This window comes from Serinus canaria, chromosome 8 (genome assembly GCF_022539315.1).
Source record: "Serinus canaria isolate serCan28SL12 chromosome 8, serCan2020, whole genome shotgun sequence".
Lineage (NCBI taxonomy): Eukaryota > Metazoa > Chordata > Aves > Passeriformes > Fringillidae > Serinus > Serinus canaria.
The window spans coordinates 27,109,628-27,134,321 of record NC_066322.1 but is presented as its reverse complement, the minus strand read 5'-3'; the positions used below and the strand labels follow the sequence as shown (position 1 = coordinate 27,134,321).

The 24,694-nt window shown below is 43.4% G+C and overlaps 1 protein-coding gene across 8 annotated transcripts in view; it reads right to left on the bottom strand.

The window, feature by feature from the left end:
* The window catches only part of SOAT1 (sterol O-acyltransferase 1), a 68,413-nt gene that overhangs the window by 8,810 nt on the left and 34,909 nt on the right, over positions 1-24,694 (bottom strand). Inside the window, exons 1-8 of one of the 8 annotated variants that reach the window (XM_018911977.3) lie at positions 17,847-17,933; positions 15,251-15,384; positions 8,013-8,071; positions 4,151-4,299; positions 3,991-4,050; positions 3,572-3,679; positions 1,618-1,900; positions 424-502 (exon numbers count right to left, since the gene is read on the bottom strand). In XM_018911977.3, the coding sequence (XP_018767522.1) occupies positions 424-502; positions 1,618-1,900; positions 3,572-3,679; positions 3,991-4,050; positions 4,151-4,299; positions 8,013-8,071; positions 15,251-15,374 (862 nt within the window). In that variant the 5' untranslated portion in view covers positions 15,375-15,384; positions 17,847-17,933. Of the gene's footprint in view, positions 1-423; positions 503-1,617; positions 1,901-3,571; positions 3,680-3,990; positions 4,051-4,150; positions 4,300-8,012; positions 8,072-15,250; positions 15,385-17,401; positions 17,478-17,517; positions 17,769-17,846; positions 17,934-24,694 lie in introns of those variants that run through there. The other 7 variants (XM_009088403.4, XM_018911978.3, XM_018911976.3 and 4 more) reach the window with 7 other exon arrangements.

Sequence of the window (24,694 nt, the reverse complement as noted above, 5' to 3'; positions counted from 1 at the left end):
TAACACCTTGGTATCACATTTCCTTTCCTATCAACACTGGGTTCAGTCCAGTCAGCTCTAGCATGCCTTGCTTAAAAGGCCTTTTGTTCTATGATTGCTGTCATTTCAACTAGAGCACTGAGCTGGAGGTCTGCAGGCATCATCTAGACAACTTTTACTCCTAAAAGCAGAAATAGGGAATCCTGGAGAACAAAGATTTAAGCTCCAGAGAGTACTTTGACCTGAACAACAGTCTAGCCTGTTGTCTAATACAACTGAAAACAAATGAAAAGGTTCAGGCTGAAATTACGATGCAAAACCTTCGACCTCCCCATCCAAAGGCACCAATTCAAACCCCACCTCTCCAGCTCATGAGAGCAGCTCAAAGCAATGGAAGGAAAGCTAGAGCTGGCTATATAAAATGGAGCAGGGCAAGTTACTCACCAGACTTGTCCTTCACTGAGGACAGGACTCTGGGTACGTTCTCCCGGATGAAGGAATGAGCCTTCATAACAAGACGAACCTGAAAGGCCAAGAGAAGAGCAGCTCAGTGCTCTCATTTTCACAACCTTCCAGTGAAGACTGAATCAAGCATTTTACAGCAACACCTTCAGCATCTTGGTGTCTTTCCCATTTAACCCTTTTACAAGGGAAGGGCTGCTTCCTCCGCCCACAAGCCTGTTTAACTGACATCAATTCCAAACTCTGCAAGGGGAAACATGCAGCAGCAACTATGGCTCAGGAGAATCAAAACACATCTCAGCTACACTTGCAGGGCCACCACATACACAAGGACTCTGAATAACACCAGCAAGTCACTGATCACTAACATTAACTTAAAACTGAAGGGAAACCCTTCTCCAGTTCAGCAGGCCAGGATGTTTCAGAGTCTAGGTGTGTCCTTGAAGTTACATGTGTTGAACAGCAATTATCACTACCTGGGTATAAGGTGGTGCCCCACATGAACAGTCCACAGCTGTCAAGCAGGTTTTTCTTTTAATTTTGTTTTAATACTGAAGTACCAAAAGTAGGGCCAGTCCAAAGTTAATTCTTAAAACTCATCCCTGACCATCCTTGTTTTAACCTGATGGACTGACCAGACCTCCATTCTTGCACTTTTCTGTTCCCCTCCACAAAAAAAATCCACTTCCAAACAAGTCCTGATTACAGAGCCAAGACACTTGCTTCTTGAGAACAGAAATGCCAACAGGAACCACTTCTTGACCATGTACTTGCTTTTTTGGGTTTTGTTTTTTAAAGAGCACTTTCCAAAAACATTGGGAACTTGCCAAAAACATCACAGCTTCCTTGTAGACTACAGCACAACACATTCTTAAAAGTTGTTTTAAGCACTTAAGCATCCACAAGACAACCAGAAACAAATGGAATTTCAGTAAAATACTGAGTAAAAACCCACAAGTGGTTTCCAGGTCAAAATGAAGTTTATTCTCTACTCTTATTAGATTTGCTGCATGTAACTGTCTTTAAGTCTCAGAGATGCTGCATCCACGGCCTTGGCTTAATTTAATGAATAAAAACAACATTTGACTCCTTTAGGAAAAAGAACCCTTTCTACTTTGAAAATAAAATGCAATTAAGTGTATCCTAGGATCTGGAGGATGCAGGGTAGGGACTTACCTGTTCCAGGATTACAATGAAGCGGGAAGCTGGAGGCAGGGCATAGGCTACAGCAACATAGGTTGGTCCAAACCCAAGCCCAGCTATTTGGAAGAGTGTGAACAGCATCCCATAGAAGAAAGAGTGGATTGCACGATGGGAGGAACTGGAATAGCCTTGGGCCCACCACACAAAAAGGTTGTATGGAACAATTACTGTGGCACTGAACATGCACAGCCAAGTACAGAAGACAACTGGGAACTTTCCAAAAACAAAGACCAGGAGATCAAATCCAAGGACCAGCCTAGAAGGCACAAGGAAAGAGACAATTTTTGAGTGTCCATTCTTTGATTAAAACTACTTCCAGTCCACTAAGTGGCCACAAAACACAAAGCTTCCAGTTCAACAGTCTGGATAGATGGGACCATGGCAATTTCAGCTCAGGGCTGTCTGTGGCAGCTTCAAATGGCCACACTCAAGTATCCCAGAAACTAAGAGAAGGACTGATGCCATCAGTGCTGGCAGGCACAGCTTACCTTCAAATCCCACAGGGCTTAAGCACATCTCTAAGATCAGCATGTGCTTTTAAGAGTAGGCTCAAGCTCATCCCTCCCAAGAACAAACATGTGACTGAACAATCCACTGCTGGACAAGGGTCCACGAGAGCTTTTGGGGAACACTCCCAGGACATTATCACTACTGCACTGAAACTCAGCTCTTCCCAGGGGTTTAAGCCTAAAGAGGCTTTTTCCCTGCCTCTATAGGCATGGGGTATTTTAACATCCAGCACCCAAAGCTAGTTTAATCCTTTTCTGTGGGCATTCCACACAGAGTCAGTTTAGAAGTTATCCAAAAGGCTAAGGGTCATTAGAAGGTCAGTCCAAATAAGACCAACTGGTGTGCACCAGGTGCTTTAGTCCATTAATCAAGCTTAAAATATAAGGACATAAACAAAAGGTTGATCAACTTTACTGCCTCTCACATTCATCAGAGCTTACTCCTACAATAAGCTCTTCTAAACTAAGACCAAAGATGACAGTACAGAATACACCAATAAAAGTTATGCCTTCTCAGGTGGAGACTCAACTGCAAACTGGATCCAAATTATCAGATCTTGCTAAAACCATAGATATTTTTAAAGTAATCAGGGCATCCAGCTCCAGATGATTTTAAGGTAAATGCTAGTGCATGGACAGTGGGGGAGAATGGGTAAGTTAAAATCAGCTAAACAACATTCAATAGCACACAAGCCTGTTCTTAGACCCAGACTAAAGGGACAATGATTATAATCAAGATACAGCTCTGGTTTTGTACACTGAAGAGCAGATAATCAGCAAGATAAACACGTAATCCTACTTGTGTACATGAGATACAGCTTGCCAAAATACTATTTAAGCAACAAGTGAGGAAAGCAGTCTTTCACAATATTATTCACAACTGGCTACCTGCAAAGCACTATCTTAGCAGAGGCTCTGCCAACATCCTTGAGATTTTTCCTCAGGGAAAACAAAGTTCTATTTTTATTTGAGTACAAGTACAATGTTCCAGAACTGTCATTTTTAAGCAGAGGAAGGACTGCTGAAGTATTTAAAGTTTTTCTAAGCAGAGTCCTTCTTCAAGCAACACAAGCAGCTGAAAGCTGTAAAGATACTCAACCAAAGCATTCCACATTCCCTTTTGCCAGCCTTGTGATGAACTAAGCACCTTAGGCTGAACTGTGTGGCCACAGCTCTCACAGAACACATCAGTTAGCAACTTTTTCCCAATATCCAAATTTCCAATTTGGAATGGTCATACCTTCTCAACAGGAATTCCAGCACATATTCTAAGTATGCCAACTTGAAACCCATACTTCCAGCAACACCCCAAGAAGGATTCCCCCTTCTTTCTGCACCATTCTGCAGTTTCATGTGCATCTGGCACTCTGGAAGAGCTATTCCCAGCCCTTATCCCTGTCCTTCCAAGGCATTCTTACCTTCCTTCATCAATGAAGTCTACTAGAAGTGTACTGAGGATGAAGACGATGAGAAGAGCGATGAACATGTGGTAGATTGTCCTGATGTGACTCACTTCAAACAGCTCACTAAGGGAGACACCAGAGTTAAGGTACAACTGGGGTGCCAGAGACACTTCCTCAGCTTATCCTCAGGCAAAGAATAATTAGCCATGATCCCAGTGGTACTGAGATGGCTGTAATTAAGATTTATATTTGCAAGATGTAGTACAGATATTATAGAAAGAGAGAATCTTGAACAGATTAATCCTCATGGATTTGAACAATATAGTGTGGGTGGTGGCGGGGAAAGGACCTCAAAGCAAAGATTCATTAGTTTGCAATCAAGGGTATTTTCAGGGAATTTGATGAAATTACTTTGATGAAGTTAAGTTACTCACTCTAAGAGGGACCTCCTGGCAGTAAAGATTTTCCCGTGTTCTGGAGGGGCCCTCGAATTCCTGCAAGCAAAGAATATATGTTTGACATTTGAGACAAAAAAGGAAATAAAGCTTCCAGGAAACATAACCTTGTTATAGCAACAGCTTAAAAGGAACTTACTTGGCTTTGTGCAGTTCCTTCTCTGCACAGGAGGCTGGGAAAAGGGAAGCTGGAGATGAGGAATCCAGGAGCGCTGATTTTGCCACCAAGCTGTTCACAAACTCTGTGAAGTGACTGTCCACCTCTTTCATGAAAGCTGGCTTCAGTTGCTGACAGAGCAAAAACACAGCAGCAAACTGTTTAACTTGCTGCATACACTTTCATAAAATATTTATATTCCTTTTTATCCTGGAGCAGGACAGAGCAAGGCATCAAGAAAACATTTCTGTACCATGTACCAACAGTTGGAGCCTGCTTGGATAACCTGGGGCTTAGCCTGCTCAGTTCACACACCTCAGGCCAGAGGACTTTGAGTAACATTTATCTTCTCCATCAGATTCAACACAAAATTGCTCTGGCCTTTTAGAAGACTTATCAGAGTTCTGAGAATTTAGTTCCTTAATGTTTAGTCGTCAAACACTAAATGTGATGGAGGCAAGTGATGGAGCAGAGCTGGGAGCCAACCCCAGAGCTCCTGAACACTCTGCCAGCCAACCAGCACCTTAAGCACAGGCAAAAGGCAAGTTTCAAGAAACTATTTAAAATCTAATTGCAGATTATGTTTTGGTTTCTTAATGCAAGTGTGTACTAACCATGTTTGTGTGACCATCCTTTGCCTGGGATTTTTCCAGTTTGCCTCCAGATTCGAGGTGCAAGTCTTCCTACATGATATCCCAGATCAGAATTCCCAATTCCTATTTACTTTCTCATCTTGAAGGTTGAAAACGAAAAAAAAAACCACCTGTTTTCAAGGAGCTTTGTGGAGAGAGGGTTGTGTGGAGACCTCACAGCACCTGCCAGGGTCTGAAGGGGACCTACAGGGAAGTTGGAGAGGGACTCTTCATGAGGAAATGAAGTGAGAGGACAGGGGGCAATGGCTTCAAACTGGCAGAGGGTAAGTTTAAATCAGATGTTAGGAAAAAATTCTTCCCTGTGAGGGTGGGCAGGCCCTGGCACAGGGTGCCCAGAGAAGCTGTGGCTGCCCCCGGATCCCTGGAAGTGACCAAGGCCAGGTTGGATGGGGCTTGGAGCAATCTGGGGTAGTGGAAGGTGTCCCTGCCCAGAGGGTGGAACAGGATGATATTTAAGGTCCTTTCCAACCCAAACTATTCCATGATCCTATAAAATACATGAACAGGTGATGTACTCTTACAAATGCTCCTATTTAATGTGACAACAGCCAAGTAAGTTTAACTCTCTGGCAGAAAATACAAGAGAATCTGAAGTGAGATCACACACAAGCAGAAGACCCCAAAGTCATAATGGATCAGAACTCTACATTCCTCCTATTTTATAGTGGTCAGATCCAGAGAGATCTCTTGAAACAAAAGCTGCAGTAGGAGAAGGAGCAGATTAATATTTAACTTTAAAAAACATTTTTCTCCTATTTGGCAGCTTCCAGAATAGATTAAATAAGCTTTCCCAGTGCTTAACAAAATTCTTAGGATCTGGCCACTTTTAGATATTGCTTTCCTGGGAGGCACAGGATTGTCTCTGCAAGAGATATGAACTTGTTCCTTGAAAAACAGGAGAAAAAATATAAACAACAAATACTGAGTACTTGTGAATATAACCTGTAAGAGAAGACACTGGTGCTCTCTGGTACAGCCTAATTTCACAGCATACATGCATACATCCCTACAAAAAAGTCAAATAGAAATCCCTACTTCTGTTGGAGGGCTCAAGTTTCCATGCTAAACAAAGCACTATTAATTCCCATCAAAACAGATTTTTTTTTTTTTAATACTGTCTCCCGATTTTTAGCCTAATCTCTCCTCAAGTGAGATGAAATTTCCTTAAAGTACCTCTTCCCTTTGGCTGGCACTCTGCTGAGATTGCCTCATCCTAACACAGCCCTCTGGGGCTGATTCCAACTCGTGCATGTTGGGATTGGGAGAGCAGGGCATGAGGTCTTAATGGATAAAATCAAATACAAACTGGAGGAAAGACCCTACAGTAATTGTAACTAACTGTGATTACAAACCAAAAACCCTTGAAAGAATGCTATGCCATCAAAAGCAGAAGCTGGCCAATAGTAAAAAAAATGATGGCAAGTCAGAAAGTTGAGGGAAGTAACCCTTTACTTATAAAGTTGCAACAGTTCCCCAGGACTTTACTCATTCTAACAGATTTAGTAATTTTTGTCACTGACACCTGACAGCCCTGACCTAGTGACAGAACACACCATTCTCACCTCCCTTTAGAAGGAATAAAGGACTGGACTTTTAAACTGCAGATACTTGAACACCTCCTATACATGAGTGACACCCAGCTCCCACAAATCCCCTTTACACCTTGGCCAGGCTTTTCACAAGTCAAGTATCTGCCTAGGATTTAGGTACACATCACAGAAAAGGTGAACTGCAATCCCAGCAATCCCAGCCTCTGTTCAGTGGTTCCCACCACAAAAGGACCAGCACTCCAGGAATTCACAGGTATTTTGCAGTAGGGTGGGGTTTTTTTTCCTCAGCCTTGAGGCACCTGAAATAAATCTGCAAGCTGCATAACTCAAAGCTTAAAATCTGAACTCCCAGTGCTTTGGGAGAAACTTCAGCAATTAAAACACCACTGCTTTTCTAGGATTCTCTCTGTGGGTAAGAAAATTTTTTCTATGAATCATGTCTCAAAGCTGGTAACCAAAAAAAAAAAAAAAAAAAAAAAGAGGAACAAGAGACACACCTGAAGAAAAAAATCCAAGGTCAAGTTGTCCCCTTGCAACCAGCTAGTGCTCCCTGGAACTCCCAAAGCTACTTGTGTTTTACAGGGAAAGCCTTCTCCTGCAAACACCCACTGCCAACACAGTGATTAGCAACGACTTTTCTGTCTGCAGAGAAGTTACCAGGCTTGATCTCCTGTTCTCAGTAAGGATAAACAGGATAAGACAGCATCCAAAATAAAATTCTGAGCTGACTACCCCTCTAAAGGGCTGAATTTAAGGAGTTTCAGCAAAAAAAGCAGCATACCTTTTGCAGAAGACTATTTAAATACACCTTAGTTATACCTGTTATAAATGACACCACCTAAAAAGGCAGGGAGAAAAAGGAAAAAAAAAGAGTGAAACAGGAAAATATCTCAAAGGTGCAAGGTATTTTTCTCTGTCTTCTAAGTATCCACTCCCTACTATTGATGTCAAGCTGGCACAATTAGATTACTTCAGATTTACCACAGAATTTTCTGCAATAAAATTATGCAAGAGTGCAGGGCAATTTGCCCTGAAGAACACGGGTGCCACAAAACAATGGTTAACAAGGAGGGTGCAGTTCATCATTAGCCAATTTCATTTAATTTGGGCATAAATCACCTTAATATAACCTAAGACAAAGGCAGCCCACACAGATGCAGATGGTGCCAGAAACACCCAGTGCTATTTCCTATGAGGATATTGTTCACTAACAAAAAGAATGAGACCAAAGCTCGGGAAGGTCACCTCCACAGCCAGGGCAGCAGAAGCTGAGAGGTGCATGCTCCATGCTGCCCTTTATTCAATGGGTAGCAGGACATAGAGCATTTTAAAGGCTCAATATGCAAGCAAGCTGGCTAATCATCACACTGCCAAAAGTTAGTTGTAAGGCAATTTCCATTTTATTTACAGGTTTCAAAGTTCATTCTTATCTTTGGACTTCAACCTATTGGGGTCAAGTAAGACAGAACCCCATTACGTAAGATTACTCCTCTTGTGCTAAGTGGGAGAGAGAAAGAGGAAAAGTCATTGCACTCAATCTAGGACTGAAAAGGGCTATTTGTGTTCCAGGGCTAGTGACTCTCCAAAAGACTTCCAGGGTCAATTGTCCTGCTCCCCACCACAAGCAAGTATTGTGTTTACCTCAGCTTCTGCTATAAGCTGCATTTTCCTCGTTATCACGTGGTCCACATCAACCCAGCCTAAGGAAGGAAAGCAAATATTCAATATTTTTGTTTCATGTCTGAAAACACAAAAAGTACAGCATACAGTAGTTCAGAGACCAATTTTTCAAAAGCATTTCTGACTTCTAATAGGGTCCCACTAAACTCAAATCAAAGCTGCAGGAAGTTCATAAACACTGACCATGTATTTTAGGATCACAGCACTGTAAGGTAGTCAGCAGCTGAGAACATGCTGGATTTTATTTTTCATCAGCAACTCTGCAAATGTTTCCAAGGTCCCTAAACATATTCAGCCTTGAAGCAGCAATCAGAATGACCCTTAGAAGGTCATTTCCAAGTGTGCTGATTTTTTTATCAGGGTTTTATCTTAAGCAGACATAAGCTTAGTTTGTCTGGAGGCCTCTACATTGCCAACAGACAAGGCAGCCAGCCCCAGCTATTAGTAACATACCATGATCAACTCTGAGACAGGCTGAATGGCAAGTTGGGCAGTTATCCTGTGTTCAAACCTGGCTATTCCCACTCCTTTTATCCCTCAGGAGAAGTGCTAGATATCAGTGTGACTGTATTAAGATGTTTGGCTGTTTGAGTAAACAGTCAGGTTTAACATGCCATCAGTATAATCTGACTTTTTCATTACTAACACCATTGGCCAATAGGTAAAGCCTCAAATGCCACCTTTCTTTCACATCAAAAACTACACATCTGAGATGCCTCTGTGACATCAAGAGGAACAACACCCACAGGTCAGACATTTCAGACTAGTTGTGTTTTAGGACAAGCACCAGCTGGTGTTTCACTTCTCCAATAACAACACAAAAGATAAAGTTACTTAAAACAGAGAGTCTTGCATATGAAAGAAAATCAAGATTGAAGCAGCAGCATCCATCCCCCTAAAATACCAGTCAGAGTGAAAAGATAGCAGCAAACCTTGCCTTGTTCTTATCCTTTGGCATTTATGGCTGCAGCACCACCTTACACACCAACACACAGCCAGCACTACAACTTGCATGTTTGGTTTCTAAGACAACATTACCACTTTTAGAAAAAGAAGGTACTGAGGTGATTCCCCAATAAGATTCCAGAGAAGCATAAGCTAACAGATTTGCTGTAGAGGTGCCAAAGTTGTGCTACTGTGAGACAAGAAAACAGAGTGAGAGCACTACCACAGTGCATAATGTGGCCTCCTTGTATGAGCACAGCCTCCACACACCAAACAGTTTCATTTTCAGAGCAGGAAGTGCTTCTGTGCTGCTCAGGAGCCTCAGTCAGCCTGTCAGAGCAACTGCTCTTAAGTATTTTAGGTAGGCCTGCTTGAGAAGTGACTCAAATTCCAGTACTGGAAGAGAGTACAATAACACAAGAAACTTTCTCTTCAGTGCAGCTATGATCAGTTGTTAGCATTAATTCCCCTTCCCACTGATCAACCAGGAATTTTGGTTTTTTCCTATCTGCTACACAAGCTGTAGATTTAAGGACAGACCAGCAACAACTACCTATCACTTAGCAGACTTCTGATGTAATAACAAACAAGGAAACTGCTTAACACCATTGATTTTGGCTGCATCCAAGATCCATTTTTACAAAAATAGAACTCCTGGTTGCTAAGCATCTCACCTTCAAGACAAAAACAAAAAAAAACCAAACACCTCAGCATTTAAACTCATTGTGCTGTTACATTTGCAGAACAGCAGCAGTTTGGAAAACAATTTTCCAAATTGAAGAATGTAAGATACCTTTGACCACTCACCTCATGCACTTTGCTGGTCTCAAATAGGTTCTCCCCCAGCATACTAAAAAAAATAAATTGTTCCACAAGCAGCAGAACTGTATCCCCTTCAGATGTTCTCAGGGGCTCTACTCCCTCACTGTGCCATTCCACAATTGTATTCCTGGCCCACTCCTTCTATTACTACTATGGGAAGAACCACCTTGTGCTGGCTGACCTGCTAGAAAGCAGAACAGAGCTGCTGAGCTCAAAGAACAACCAACCCTTCCCTTCAAAAAACTAAGAATTTGCTACCCTTCCCAGCTGCCAATCTTCAAGATGATATCAAGTTTGCTTGAAGCCACCCAACAACAGCCAAAGACAACAGGGCACATGGGACTTAAGGAATTGCATTATCTCCTTTTAAAGATAAGCCAAAAATAAAATAACCAGTTCTTTGACCATATATTTCCTGTCAGATCTTGCCTTCAAAGCCTCAGTCATTAAAAATTCACATTAAAAACTACCCAGGCAAGGCTCACTTTGGAAATAAAACACCCTTTTAGACTACAAGGCCTTAAAACTGGGTATAGCTTTACATATACCAAATGTCCAGCTTTAATGGTTGCACAAGAAATGAGGACAATCTCTGACCTGCTGATGCTGAAATTGCTAAATTGGAATTTAAAGTGTCCTCCTGTCACTTTAGTTGGCCTCATACTGGGGTGCATGCACAGAAAAGATTAGAAATACAGCATCTTTTAATAGGTTTTAAAATCAGGATCTCCATGGCTTCAGCCAAAGCAACTCATATGACAAAGTAAACTCACCTGTGAGATTGTCTTTCTCAACACAAAATCTTCCATAGAAAAGAAGACTCACCCCAAACCAACCCATTCTGCTGTATTGCATCACCCCAAAAACCCAGCTGTGTCACAAGGCAGATACCAGAGAAAAAGCACATCATCTTTAATCACTCAACTTCCCTTGCACAAGACACCACATATATTCTGTCAGGTCACTGGAAAAGAGATTCATCACATGATTTTGAGTCTAAAAGGAAATGTGCACTGCTGAGAAGTCCAAATCTTCACGTTCCTTTGACCCTGCAAATGAAGCCTGGATCCCTCTGTATCACTTTGGGATTGCAACAGCATTATAGAAAAATGGACTCAAGGCTGCACTACACAAATAAGCACACCTTTGCATTTAAAAGAAGTTGAGATATGCCTTAAGAAGACAGAAAATATATTTAAAGTCATGAGAAAGTTGTCTTGAAGACAAGTATCAAAGTGGCCAATTTCAGAGGAGGCTTAAGCTGGACTTGCTTTGGAAGAGCTTTGTTCACAGGGAGAAGTTTATTTAATGGCCTTGGGTTCCCTTCCCATCAGCAAGGACATTAACAAGATCTTTAGAGGCCCATTGGTCTTGAGCTTGATCTTTCAGAATGTGACTCGTCTGTACAGACCAAATTCCGAGCATGTTCAAAAGTCAGAAGAAAAAAAATCATGGAACAATTTAATTGTAAGCTTTGTTTCTCTTTGAAAACCAAGCCAATAAAAAATTACCTGAAGATTGAGAAAGCTTCTTAATTGTTGAGAAGTTGAGCAACTAGAATTTCACAAGATTGACAAAGTACCTCTTCTAAAGGATCTTGTTGTCCCTTTTCCAACCCACTCTTGCACATTTTACAGAAAAGTGACATTTGAAATGGGTAGAGCAGAGAATCACTCCCATGATGTTTGGGCTGCAGCTTGGGATCCAAAAAAAAACAACTTTGTCATTTCTTGATAAGACAACTTCCCATTCAAGAGGTTAAAGCAACACAGGCAGAAGGATTTTATTACTGTCAGTCACCTGGATTTAAAGGCTCCCTCTCCAAAAACACTAAAGATGTTATTAGAAGCAAAAGCAGTATTAAAGCCAATCTAGTGCAGGGCTACTGTAAAGAGGGGAGGAGTTCCATAATGCTAAAATACAACCCACATTAATAATTGGAGCTAATGAGCCCTTATTCTTACTTATGGTAATTTATTTGGCCACTCAGCAATTAGAGGCAAGTTCTGACTAGATTCAGATGATCTGTTTAAAGAATTCACAGGCCATAGGTCACTGCACTGCTGGGCAAGCATTCAGCTTAAAAATTCAGTTCTGCAGGGACATGGAACCCAAACAGCCTCTTCACTAGCAGGAAGGAAAACCAGCATTCTCTATATTATAGTACCATGTCCACAGGCTCTTCACAAGAAACTGCTGAGCCTTCACCCAAACCACAGGCTCCAAAACATGACAGCCCCTAGAATTACCAGAATCCACCTAGACAAAACAGCTTTTTGATCTATCTCTCAGAAACACAACCCAGATACTCAATTCAAGCAGCTGAACCCACAAGAAGAAGCCTGTTGAAACACTGAACACTCACTGCTGTGAGTCATACAGCAAAGGCTAAATCTTTCCAAATTGCTCCCCCTTGGAGAGCTCTCTCTCCTCCATCCCTCTGTAGGCACACAATTTGTGCATCACCGTGAACTTTTGCACCAGGGATGATCGATAGTAACCTCACTGGAAGATAACAGCCCCTTTTTAAGATCAGCATTACCAGTCAGGCTTACTCACACCAAACAGATATGCCACATAGCTTGTTTGCAGATCAGCCTCCAGAGACACTTCCAGTCCTTGCCTGATATCTGGCAAACAAGAACAGACTCCAAACCCACCTTTTTACTGCTCTGAACACACTATCTGAGCATTTTAGAGGCACTCATGTGCACACATGATCCATGTCCTCTCTAGCCTTTTAAGAAGTGTCCATGCAGTTCCTGTTATGCTCATTCCAGGTGACTGGTACAGTCTGATACCAATATCCCATTAGGCAGAGCAGTTTTCCATTTCTTTATGTATCTCCTGAAGAAAACATATAAGACTAATCTTATTAAGGAAGCCTGGCTTTTGACAGGGGATTATTGCCACCTAGATCATCTGCTGACTCTAAGCCAGGACCAAATTAGTTGTTTAATTACAACTCCGGAGCTAATTCAAGGAAGAGAAATGATGTATAAGACTGAAGTTCAGCTACTCTGTCAAAGTAAAATTGCAGTCTGAATAATTACAAGATAGAAACAAATCAAGGCACAGAAGAAATCTTCTGGCAATCTCCAAGTTATGAGTACTTCCACACTTTTATAAAATTGGGTGTATCTGAGTAAAAACTATTTGAATCTTAGAACCCAAACAATGAGACAGACTTCAGAAGCACTGCAGAACCAAGAAAAAAAAATAATCCCAACTGTACAAAAGGAAGAGTCAGATCTGCTGTAGCTCTAAAGCCAATACATGTATTAAAATTACTCCTCTAAGCAATTTCAGATCAGCCAATTGATTTAAATTTTAATAAAGAAAGGATTAAGGGCTCAAAAGTTTCTGTAGAAAGTTCACACACTTCTGGAAACAAGTCAGCTGGCCCTTGACACCTCCACTCTTACTGTAGGAAGCAGACTGTGATGGCTATAATCAGAGAGGATCAAGGGTGGGTAATCACGTTAAAGGTTTAGTTTTTCTATGGCAATAACTGCCACAAATATGCTACAATATTTACTTCTGTACATTCTTGGCTTGGCTAGAATCACTTGACTGCAACAAACATGGATTTTGTCTAAAATTCCTCAGAATACCCAGCATTAAGTTGTTACAATACAAAAAAGCTGTTGCCAGCCAGCAGACCATTAGCCTCACACTGCCTTTGTGCACATCAGCCTTAGAAACTGCAATTCAGGAGAGAATGGCCAGGACAAAAGAAAGAGAAAAAACATCTATGCCTGCTTCTTCTGAGAAATTCTCCCACCTCACTCATGAAAGTCCTACCTAGGACTGGAGTACCTGAAGAGGCCACTGTCTGCAACTCAGAACACTTCACCTTCATAAATCTTCAACCTTTGGGTCACAGAGCTGCTGATTTAACTCTCCTGTACAGAGGAATTCCTGACCAGAGGGATGCATCTTTCTCCCATGCCTCAAGGCACAAACGCTGAGCTAAGAAACTTTGTGACACCTCTGCTCAGCTGGCAGCAACCTTGGCAGGTAAGGCACTCAAGTCTTGACTAACCAGGATTCACCTCCCTGCTGTCCTTCACTGCAGTTTGTGTGGGATTTAAACCACACTGCACTGTTCCAAGCCAACCCACCAGGCACATGGATACTTTCAAGAGATCTACCCCAAGATGTTTGTTTATTCCACACTCACAGTATCTCACCTGCAGTGAGGTTTTGTCACATCTAAGAGGTGTTAAAATGAATGGCCTGTAAAGACAGACACACCCACCCATCAAGTCCTGATTATCACTGCTCTATTTATTACTTATCCTCCATTTATTACAATTAAGGAGTTTCCACACATGAAAAGGTTAAAGTGGTAGAACTCTACTCCCAAGCCCAGCATCACTGGTTCTAGTAGACACCAACTCCCTGCAATTTTCTAATACAGTCCCATTTGATCCAATTAAAATTAGGTGACACCAAAATCTTAAAATCCCAGTTCTCCAGGCAGTTTGTAGGATGGCTTTCTTTCCAATGCATTTTATTTTCAATAAAAAATCTGACTTGTCCTAAACTTAAACATGCTCCAATTTCCATTTCAGTTGAAAGAAGTACTATTGAAATTGTGATGAGATCCAGAAGCATATCAGTGAGAATTATCTCCTTGAGTCACTGGCACCAGGATTTTGGATCTTGTACTCACACAGCACATTGTGATAACCTACTTTAGCTCTTTGCTTAATCTATCTCACAAAGAGAAAGGAAACAAGCTGCAGTTTCATCTCCAACCTCCTTATCAGGGGCTGGAACGTGGTACAGCATGAACCAGGAATTACAGAGGGTCACAGGCAAAACCACTCATAGTGCCACACAACTGTCCCTGCAACCCAAGGGACAGGGCATGGCAGCACTGATCCTTCCACAAAGCCAGCTTCAAGCCACATAACTTCTAAGGTGACCACAAAACAAATGAACAGACACAACTGTGCATTATTCAGTTTTCTGGTAGCCAAGATTTAGTCTGAATAAAAGGGAGCTGTCCCTGACATGAACAGAATCCCAGAGCATCATTCTCTGTGCCCCCAACCTCCACCTGTCTGTCAGGTGGACACAGCACCTTAGCCTGGCGTGTTAAAGACCATTTTCTTCCATCTTGAGAAGTCACATACTTAAAGGATGTAAAGGAAGTGAGATGAAGTCCCAAAACCAGCATTTACCAGGATTACTCAAAAGTGTTGCCAGGAGGCATTTGCACCATATACAGCACTAATGAATCTCTTCCTCCTGTGACAGTTAATCACTGTTTTAGATCCCTGCAAGCACTGCAGTGCACAGCTCCTGAGGGAAAGCTCTGCAGGACAGCACCTCAAACAACCCACACCTGATGAAGGGGTGCAGTTGGGACACAGGGAGCTCCACCTTCAGCCCTCAACCACTGCTGAGCCACTGAGTCTCACCATTGCTTGAGTTCTGAAAGGACCTCTGGCTCTCAGGTCTCCTCGTTGTTTCTTCATTCTCAGGGCTCTTGGAGGTTGCAGTGGAGCCAGACTGGCGTTTCCTTACACAATCATCACCTGCCATGGTTACCTAGCTGGATCAGAAAAGGAGAGAAATAATGAATGACAAAAATCTCATTTATTGTTCAATAATATGTTTACATAATGTTGGACTTTCTTCCCTTCATTGTGAATTCAGAGCATTGATAGAGGAAATTCAGCACACACTTGAATTGGTCATTTACTGTTGATCACACTTCCTTTCCCTTACTACAAGCAGTACAGGAACAAAGTAACCAAATAAGTTCCCCTACCAAACTTGTTCCTACAACCAAAACATCTCCTTACACCACCTTCTTTTCCCTGCTGATTTTAAAACTACTTAAAATAACTTCAGCATCTGTAAATCTTTAAAATCAGAATTGCAAGGGTTTTTATTTCTGACAGCCAGTTGGACATCAAGACTTGTCTTCTGTGAGCTGTGGAAAGTTTACTTTGTGGAATCACCAACAATATTTAAGCTGAGCCAAGCCCCTTCCCTGTCAAGTTCTCAGCTGTTGCTGCAGGAGCAGCTTCCTCAATGGATCCTTCTGTTCTGCTTGGCCAGACAATGTTTGTGTTGCAAACCAAGGAAAAAAAGGAAGAGAATCAGGTTTGAACTACACCAGTTCCAATGACAAAGGTCAGAGCTGCCAGTAGGGAACACCTGAAGTACCACATGCACGATGAAAACAAAATTCTCAGCTAATGAGAAGTGGACAAGGAGACTCTAATTTGGTCACAAAGTGCTATTCCAGAACACTTCCCATAAAATTAATCACAAGAACCTCTTGGCAGTGCAGCTACAACCAGGGACAATTTGCAGATTTTTTCCAGAAAACCTCACAGGCATGTATGTAATCACATTTTCAAGCTTGATATATTTTTTCATCTTGGCACAAACTCTGCAGCAGATGTGTTTAGCTACTAGTGAACAGCATACGTGCACCAGCACATATGAGCTGTTACAAACAGGCCAGGAAAACTCAGGAACTGGTGAAAAAACAAATTAAGGATGGATTACTTCAGAAAAAGGAGGCTGACACATCTGCAAAAGGGAAATAAAAGTATGACCAGAGCTTTTCAAAACTCAACTTCCTGTGTTTGTCCCTCTAGTAGGAAAGTCTCCTGTTCTCCTTTCAGCTACACGGCATACAGGGGAGAAACACCAGCCACCACCAAACAAAAAAATCAATAACTGGGTGAGTTTTCCAGCTCAAACAGAGGACCAAAAGTTTAATTCTTGTCTCAGGACACTTTTCACCTTCTTGAATAGCTTAGGAAGGCATTTCTTCCTCACCGGTGCAGAGTGGTTACAGTATCTAACTGAAAGGTTAACAGGAGTTAAAAACAACCAATCTTGGGGTGGGGGGAAGAAAAAGTCATGTGTGGCATGAAAACAATTAATTTAAAACAATCAACTTAAAGAGTTAATAATTCAGATAGGCTAAGTTATCACAGCACAGCCTTTTTCACAGCGAAACACGAAGTCTGCTAGGGGAAATCTATGCAAACAAACATTTTCCCAGTCCCCATATGAACAGAGGTGCAGCATTACAGTACCTAAGCAATTATCAGCACATCAGAGCCTAAAGAGGACATCAGCCCTTCCTGCCCATCTCTACTAGAACCGAAACATTCGTGACACAATGACAGGATAACTCCAAGATGTTCACCACCCCCCTCACAAGAGGAAATCGCTCCTCGCAATAGTAAACACTCCTTTCACCCCACTCGGAGGACATCCACAACTGCAGATGAAGTTTGTAGTCCTACAAACCCATGAACAGACTTCCTAGCAGAGACTCCCTGATTTCAGTGGTACCTGATTTACGGTACCCGCAAAGGGCTCAGAGATCTTGAGCTTCTCCGTCTTCCCTTTGGACAAAGTGGTAATTGATCAAAAGATGCCTCGGGAGAAAAGCAACACTTTACAGGAAGCTCATCTTTGCATTTCAAAAGGCTTGGTGATGGAACAGCTAAGAATCATGGAATGGTTTAGGCTGGAAGGGACCTTCAAGATCACCTAATTCCAAACCCCTGCCTCCAATACTAATCACACTAGATAACAACCTTATCCCAAAGACTTTCAGCTCTCTATCCCAAAGATTTTCAGCTCTCTAAAGTTTTCCTTCGAAAACTCTTGACCCTCGGGCATAGCTCCATCTCGCAGACCCGGACCTCGGTACCTGCAGAGCGAACCAGACAGGGACCAAAACAAAGTTAAGGTCACTCCACAAACCAAAGTTAAGGTCACTCCACAGCTCATCCGCAACGCGCACGACACCCGGCAGGAAAAGGTTTTCTATCCGAAGCCTGAGGACACCGCTGGGAGCTGCCCAAAGCCCCGCCGAGGCTCCGAGCCAGCCCCTGCCCCGCTACCTCCCGCACACGCCCGCGCCTCCTCCGAGCCCCAGCCCCGAGCGGCTGCGGGAGCCGTTGCCCGCGGGGGCGGGGCGGGACGGGGCAGACACGTTCCCGTGGCCGGTGCCGCGCCCGCCAGCCCGCGGAGCGTCACCTCAGGGGCGGCCGAGCCGCTGCCTCCTCCGCGCGCCGCCGCTCTGCTCTTCCCAGCTCCCGCCCGCTCCTCCCGCCGCGCGCGCCGCCACCGCCTCTTCCCAGGGCTCGCGCACGTCACGGCGCAGGGGGCGGGGCGAACGACGGCACCGCCCATTGGCCGAGGAGGCAGCTCCGCGGGGGCGGGGCGGGAGGCGCGCGCCGGAGGGGGTGGTAGGGGGAGAATTGGGAAGGGGCGGCACGTGAGGCGCACGTGGGGCGCGCCTCCCCCTCCCCCTTTTCCCTCAGTTTCCCGCCTTCGCCCCCCCCCCCCCCCCCATCCCCTCAGGTATCGCCGCCTGCTCCCGGCGCTCCTGAGGCGGGAAGTCAAGTGAGGGAAGAGAGGCGCTAAAAATGTGGTGACCCTGCGTTAAACATGAGGGAACATCCGAAGTTGGTAAAAGCTCGGAAGTCAGAGGGGCCGCGCTTAATCAAAGTTGTATCACTAAGCTACACACTTGGCGTGGAAATTTGTATGCTGGTACCTGACCTGCTATAGGAACAGTGGGTTCTGGATAAAGCAGCTGGGAGGGGGTTTTAGATAAAGGGGTAAGGGAAAAGAGAAGAGAGAGCAAAAGAGATTAATTAAAGAGAGAGAGAGAAACAGAGAAAGAAAGAAAGAAAGAAAGAAAAGAGATCTCCTTTCTGGTTCTGGCCTCAATCCAGCTGAGGGAATGTCAGTCCTGGTTCCAGGGTGTCGATCCCAGCTGTGACCACCCAGCCCAAAGTCCAGGTGGGCTCAGTCACCCCCAAGGGCAATGTCTGTCCTTGCCCTGAGGGCCCCACACTCCCCACACCCCAGGCACAAGGAAAACTTATTTAAAGGTACCGGGAGGACACCAAAGTCAAGGCTAGGAGGTCCCAGTGGTGTTATTGGTCCTTGTCCTTCAGTGGGAACACACGGGTTGCTCAACAAGTGCTTCCCCCAGCACCCAGACTTAGCACCAATCAATGTGTGTCCTACCCCCGAGGTTCTTCCAAAAGGTAGCCAAGGTAGGTATTTTTACAGGAAACTAAAAATGGAGTGCCCCCCAATTTGAGTAATCCTCCAGGGACTGGTGTTTTGTGTCAAGGCGGTGTTCTCCCTCACAAATGTTGCCCTGGGGAGTGGGAGCTCAGCTCTCCAGTTTGGGGGAGCTGAGAACGGGCTTGGGTGGAGACCTCTCCTTTAAGTCCCAGCTGTGCTCCACAGGGACAAAAACTGGGACAAAGGCTGCTCCACAGGGCCGAAAATGGGACAAAGGCTGAGGTTTGTACCTTGCTTTCTCTCTCTCCCCAGACAGACACAGGCTCGTGATGGAGGGTGAGTCACACAACACGTCACCAGCAAACAAACTCTAGTAACCTCCTGTGAGCTGCATTTCACACTGCAAACGGGAAAGTTTTCCCAAAGCCAGGAGAATTTATCCACTAATCTCTTACTGGCAAGTACACTCTCTCCTCTTCCTCCTCACGACATCAGCGCTGTGCTATGCACGATATGCCCCCAGGTGCACCTTGAAAGGTCACCTCAAAACAAGGTACAAAGTTACAATGGGGTAATAAAACATTTCTGTCACTTTTGACAGGTGTGTCACACCTGTTACTAAAATTTATTTTAACTAACACACACCTCAGACACACATTTAAATTGTAGCTGCTGAAACTTTCAGAAGTTGTTTTAAATACCTGTGGGGACTCTTGAGCACAGCCACTGAGTGAAAAAGTCCAAAACAGATTTATTTTGCAATGTGTGCTCACACTATTATCCCATCACTCATCTCTCATGCTGCTTAATAAGAAAACTTGTAAAAATGAAAAGAAAAACCTAAAAGCCTTGTCATTGCTGAAATGCAATGGGTGACAGCAGCAGGAATTTTCACATAAACTCGTCCCTGTTCTTAAGAAGTTGACTTTAACACAGTGCTGCTTAGAGATATTTTCAGGTCAGGCTGTGTGTGATCTGTGGTGCCCTCACTCCAAAAATGCTGTGCCAGCTATTTATAATGAAGTTGTGGGGCCAGCATTGGCTGAGCATGCAAGAATAAACAAAATAAAAATCAAAACCCAACAAAATACTCAGTGCACAATGTACAAAAATATCCTAAGGTTCAACAGCTTCTTGTTTAAACTGTTTCGTCCAATTAGTAAAAGCCTGACTCTGGGTGGTAGAAAAATGAGGTTCCTTTAATAGAAAGAAAAGTGCAGCTAACCTTCAGAATAAATTTGCTTTGCTTATTTTGCCCCAAAGAGGCTGTACAGATTTTATTGGCAGCTCTTGACAAATCTCTCAGGCCAAAGCAGTACAGTGTGACAAGCACTGAGCTCCCTCCCTGGTCTCTGGGTTTTTCCCTGGAAGAGCTTTTTCACAGCCTTCCTTCCCTTCTCTTTAGAGGCTGTTTACCTGCAGCTCGCCGAAAAACAAAGTGGCTGCTCTCCTTACCTTCCTTCCCACTATTTACAAGCAACTGGGAGAAGCTCTGCCTCCTCTGCTTCCTGCCACTCACGCCCATCATCTGCTATTGTCTTTCCCACTCTAAATTGCTGCATTGTTTCATCAGTGGCGTAATTTACCCCTCTTGTCACCACGGTGCTTGTAATCCTGATTTTCTGGGGTGTTGTACATTAATCCTCCGGTACATTGCTCAATGATTGCCCAAGCACAGCTGTTCCTGAGCACTCCTGCCTGAATCACCGCGTGGTCGTTCCCATTGTTGACACGGGAACCTTGGCCCTCATACCCCAATTTCCTCCCTCAGCTCCACTGGCTTTCACCTTCCCGGCTCCAGGCAGCAACTTGACTTTAGCAGCACTGCTTGTTTCTTTTCTTTTTCTTTTTTTTTTTTTGGTATCCAGGCAATTCCGTGAACCGGACAATCAAGTGCCATCCCGTCACGTGCCCTGTCCATTCCCTTCCTTCCTGTCCCTTCCCTTCCCTTCCCTTCCCTTCACTCCCTTCCCTTCCCTTCCCTTCCCTTCCCTTCCACAATGCTCTCAGGCACAAGGTGTGATTTTTGGGGATCTCCTGTGCAGGGCCAGGAGTTGGACTCGATGTTGCTTGACAGTCCCTTCTAACTCAGGATATCCTCTTTCCTTCTTTCCTTCTCTTTATTTCTGTCCTGGGTCCTCCTGTCATTTTTTGGCACTACTGTAAAATAGATGTGATTAATACTGCCTACTTTTAATTCTGAGTCACTCTATTTTATTTTCTATTTTAAGAATTTTGGTATCAGTCAGCCTAGGAAGTGAGCAGCTGTGGCTCTTTCTGATGCCCACATTTATTGACCAGGATGATTAATTCCTTTAAAACTTCTATCTTAGCTTTAAAGTCAGTCACTTGAGATCCTCAATGGCTTTCACATATGTCAGCAGATCCTACAATTAACTGTTTAAAACTGTGGTTTAGAATTTCCCAATGTGCAGAGGCACATTGAGGAACATCCTGATAGAAAAATGAAGGAGCTCCCTCAAGTGGTGAAAAATATTGTTATCTGTTCCACTTAAATGTTTTCCTTTTAAAAACATTAAGAAAAGGACAGCAATGTCAGTTTTAGAATGCAAAGCCAATTATAAATGTAGCATTGAACGAGCTTCCATTTTTACCTAACCAGAAATAATGGTGTGCATGTAAGACTATGGCCAGAACTCAGTCAGGCAAGTGCTACTGTTAAAAAGGAAATAATTTAAGAACCTGTGGAGGACTTCAGCCTGATCTGATAATGCATGACTGAATTTTGGCAGGAAAGCCAAAAAGTAGCTCCAGCAGATATCACATTTTTGAGGATGCCTGAAGTGTTTATAAATCATAAAGTTTGCTTTTTAAAAACTCTGGCTCAAGCTTTCACAGTTTCTGCTATCATCATGTCAAGATTTTGTGCATAAATAACCTTGCTCCTTTTTACTCTGTGTGAGACATAGACTTTTCAAAATATTTGGTGTGAGAGATTCAGAGCAGCAAACTTTGGAGGAAAGGCTGAGGCAGCAGCAGTTACACTCACTTTCCAAGCCACGAAGGTGCTGGTTTTGCTGGCAGATGAGTTCGAAAGAAATGTCCCCATCCCTCTCAGCAGAGGGCAGTGGTAACCTTACTCGGAGTCACATTGCTTTTTGCTACTGAACTGAAATCATCCCTTGGGGAAAAAAAAAAAAAAAAAAGAAAAGAAAAAAAAGTGAAGCCCTACTGCAAACCAGTGAGCTCCTGGCTTCCTCTCCCAGCTCAGAAATTCAAGTGATAAACTTGCCATGACCAAGCAGGAGGCGCAACAGCCAATTTAATTGCTGTGATTCCGTTGCTGAAAGGGAAACCTGCCTTGTTTTTTTGAGGAGTAATTAATTTTGCCTTTCCCTACCATTTTAGGTAATAGAATGAATCTTGCCAGCTGGGATGGTGTAATAGCTGGGGTTATATTTGTTTAAGTTGAGGAGGTTATTTCTTCAGTATGTTTAAAAAGGAGGTGATCCTTCTAGTCTGGCTAAACATCGAACTATGAGAGGTATTGAACCTGTATAAAAACTGTCTCACCCCACTAAGCTGAACTGTGTTTTCTGAAGCTGTTCTTTACTCTCTCTGACACACCAGCTTCCTCTTTCTGCTGGGCTCAGAAACAACTTCACCTGGGTCCCAACCACATTATATAATATCATTGTTCTCCTTGTGTCACCAGCTCAAACCAAGCTCAGATTTATTCTGCAGCATACTCTGCTGCTTATTAAAAATGCATGAAAATATTGAACTGCCTCAGTGAGAGGGTCTCTGAAGTTGTTTCAGCAGGAATACATGGAATTAAATATGCAGTCAACCCTGGAAGGGTGTTCAGAGAGATGCATTCCAGAACAAACAGATCTAGTTACCAGTATTGACTCTCCTGCATATAATGACTGTCTAAATATTTTTGTGGAAACAGGGCACTGAACTTGGCCAGCATCTTCTTCCCACTCCTACAGCAGCAACTGTTTGTGTTCCTTGTGACTCCACAGACTGCCAGCTGTGTTACACACCTGGGACCCTTCCTTGTGAAGGTCAGACATTTTATACCTAATTTAATGATGGCTTACTGCTCTTGTGGTAATCTCTGCCTCTCCATTTTTCATAAGCATGTGAGTCCTTTCTCTTTTTCCTAAATAAATGCAAACCAGTTTGCTATTGCCCTCTACACAGCTGCTGAGGTGGAGAAAACAGTGTATTGCCAGTATTTTGTATCAATTCATTGTCTCCCATTTATTTGCTACAGTACAAATGTGCTGACTGCTGATGGACATGGAAGAGAATCCTTATGGAATGAGAGATCCAGGATGATTCCCAAGACAGCTGTTTGCAGGTAATCATGAATTTCTACCTGTTCTGTACTTTGTAAAGTGCAGGTCCTGGGAACTAATAACTTTCTGTTTTCAGTAATCAAGTGGGAAAGTTGTGAGACAAAAACCACTGAAGTGCTATGGTGAGACTAGATCAGCCTTTTTGGGTATGAGATCCGTGGGGTCATCAAGGAGAGACCTTGCAGAGGAATGTCACGTGGGGAACACCATGGAGAAGTCCAAGAGCATTAAAATGGCAGCTAGAATCATAATGCCAAAAGTGATTGATGAAAAAAGTATAAGGACAGGGGGAAAAAATAATCCCCATCAAAACCAGGATATATTTCTCAGAGAAGAACAAATATCCCCATTAAGCCACAAAAGATTGACTCTCTGCTGTAAACTAAGTTTTTTACTCTCAGTGTCAGACATTTCCTCTTTTCCACCTTGTTTTAATCTCTGTAAAAACAGATGAAATGTACCAAAAGTCGTCCCAAGCAGGACACATTTCTAAATCTGCCCAGCCAGCTCTTTGGTTGTCTCCATGGCAATGAGGCAGCACATCCTGCTGCTCTCCCTTCTGTGAGTGCCTTTCCCAAGTTTGACACGGACTGACAACACTGTGCCTTTGTAGCTTCCCTGCCAAAAACCTCCCTTTTCTCTGCTCAAGGCCTGTCCCATCTGTTCCTTCCTGCTTCTCCCCAATTTTAGAAACACCTGGCTAGAGGGGGAATCCATCCATTGCTTCTCTGCTGCAATGATTCAGGCCAAGGAGGGACTGGAGAGGGCAGTGCTTTCCTGTTTGGGAAGAAGTTTTGGATGATGGTAAGGGAGAGCACTGCAGGGGCCAGGAGCATAAACAAAGCAGAAGGAAGGAAAATCCAGAATAGTCTCCCAAAAGAATCTCACTGAAACTTGGCACCATGGGCCATAGCAACAAATAGAGCAGTAAAGAATGTACAGACTTGGTACAAGGCAGTGCTTATTGAAGGAGATGACAAGCGTGAAGGAACACTTCCAAACCTCTGAATTCAGATAGAACTGTGTCACAGCTGAGTCTCTGGCAACTCTCAACAGCATTTTGCTGAAAGTGGAGAAAATAGGAGTTACAAAGCTGAAAGAGGCATTTTTGCTATCAGCTGAGGACTGGCAGAAATGGGAGGTTCTAACGGAACTACACCAGGAGGTGAAGCAATCTGCAGGGTTTGCTGCAGTTGATCTGCCTTGGGCTGAGTTGATGTGGTTACAAAAACATCTTTGTGCTCAGCACTATTCCGTTGTTGGCCTAGCGCCTTGAGGCTTACAAGCTTTGGAAATATGGATGAGGAGATGAAAACTTGAGCTTGTTTAAAGGATTTAAATCTGAAGATGGCAGGCCCAGGAGAGGGATTCTGAGTTCAGGCATGTAGGTCATGCAAGAGAGGTCTTGTCTTCACTAGAAAGTTAATGTGAAATATAGTAAAAGTGTTCCTGTTAGTTCAGTCCTTGCACACACAAAAAAATCCCTCATTGCAAAAAGTGGCTGGAGAGACATAA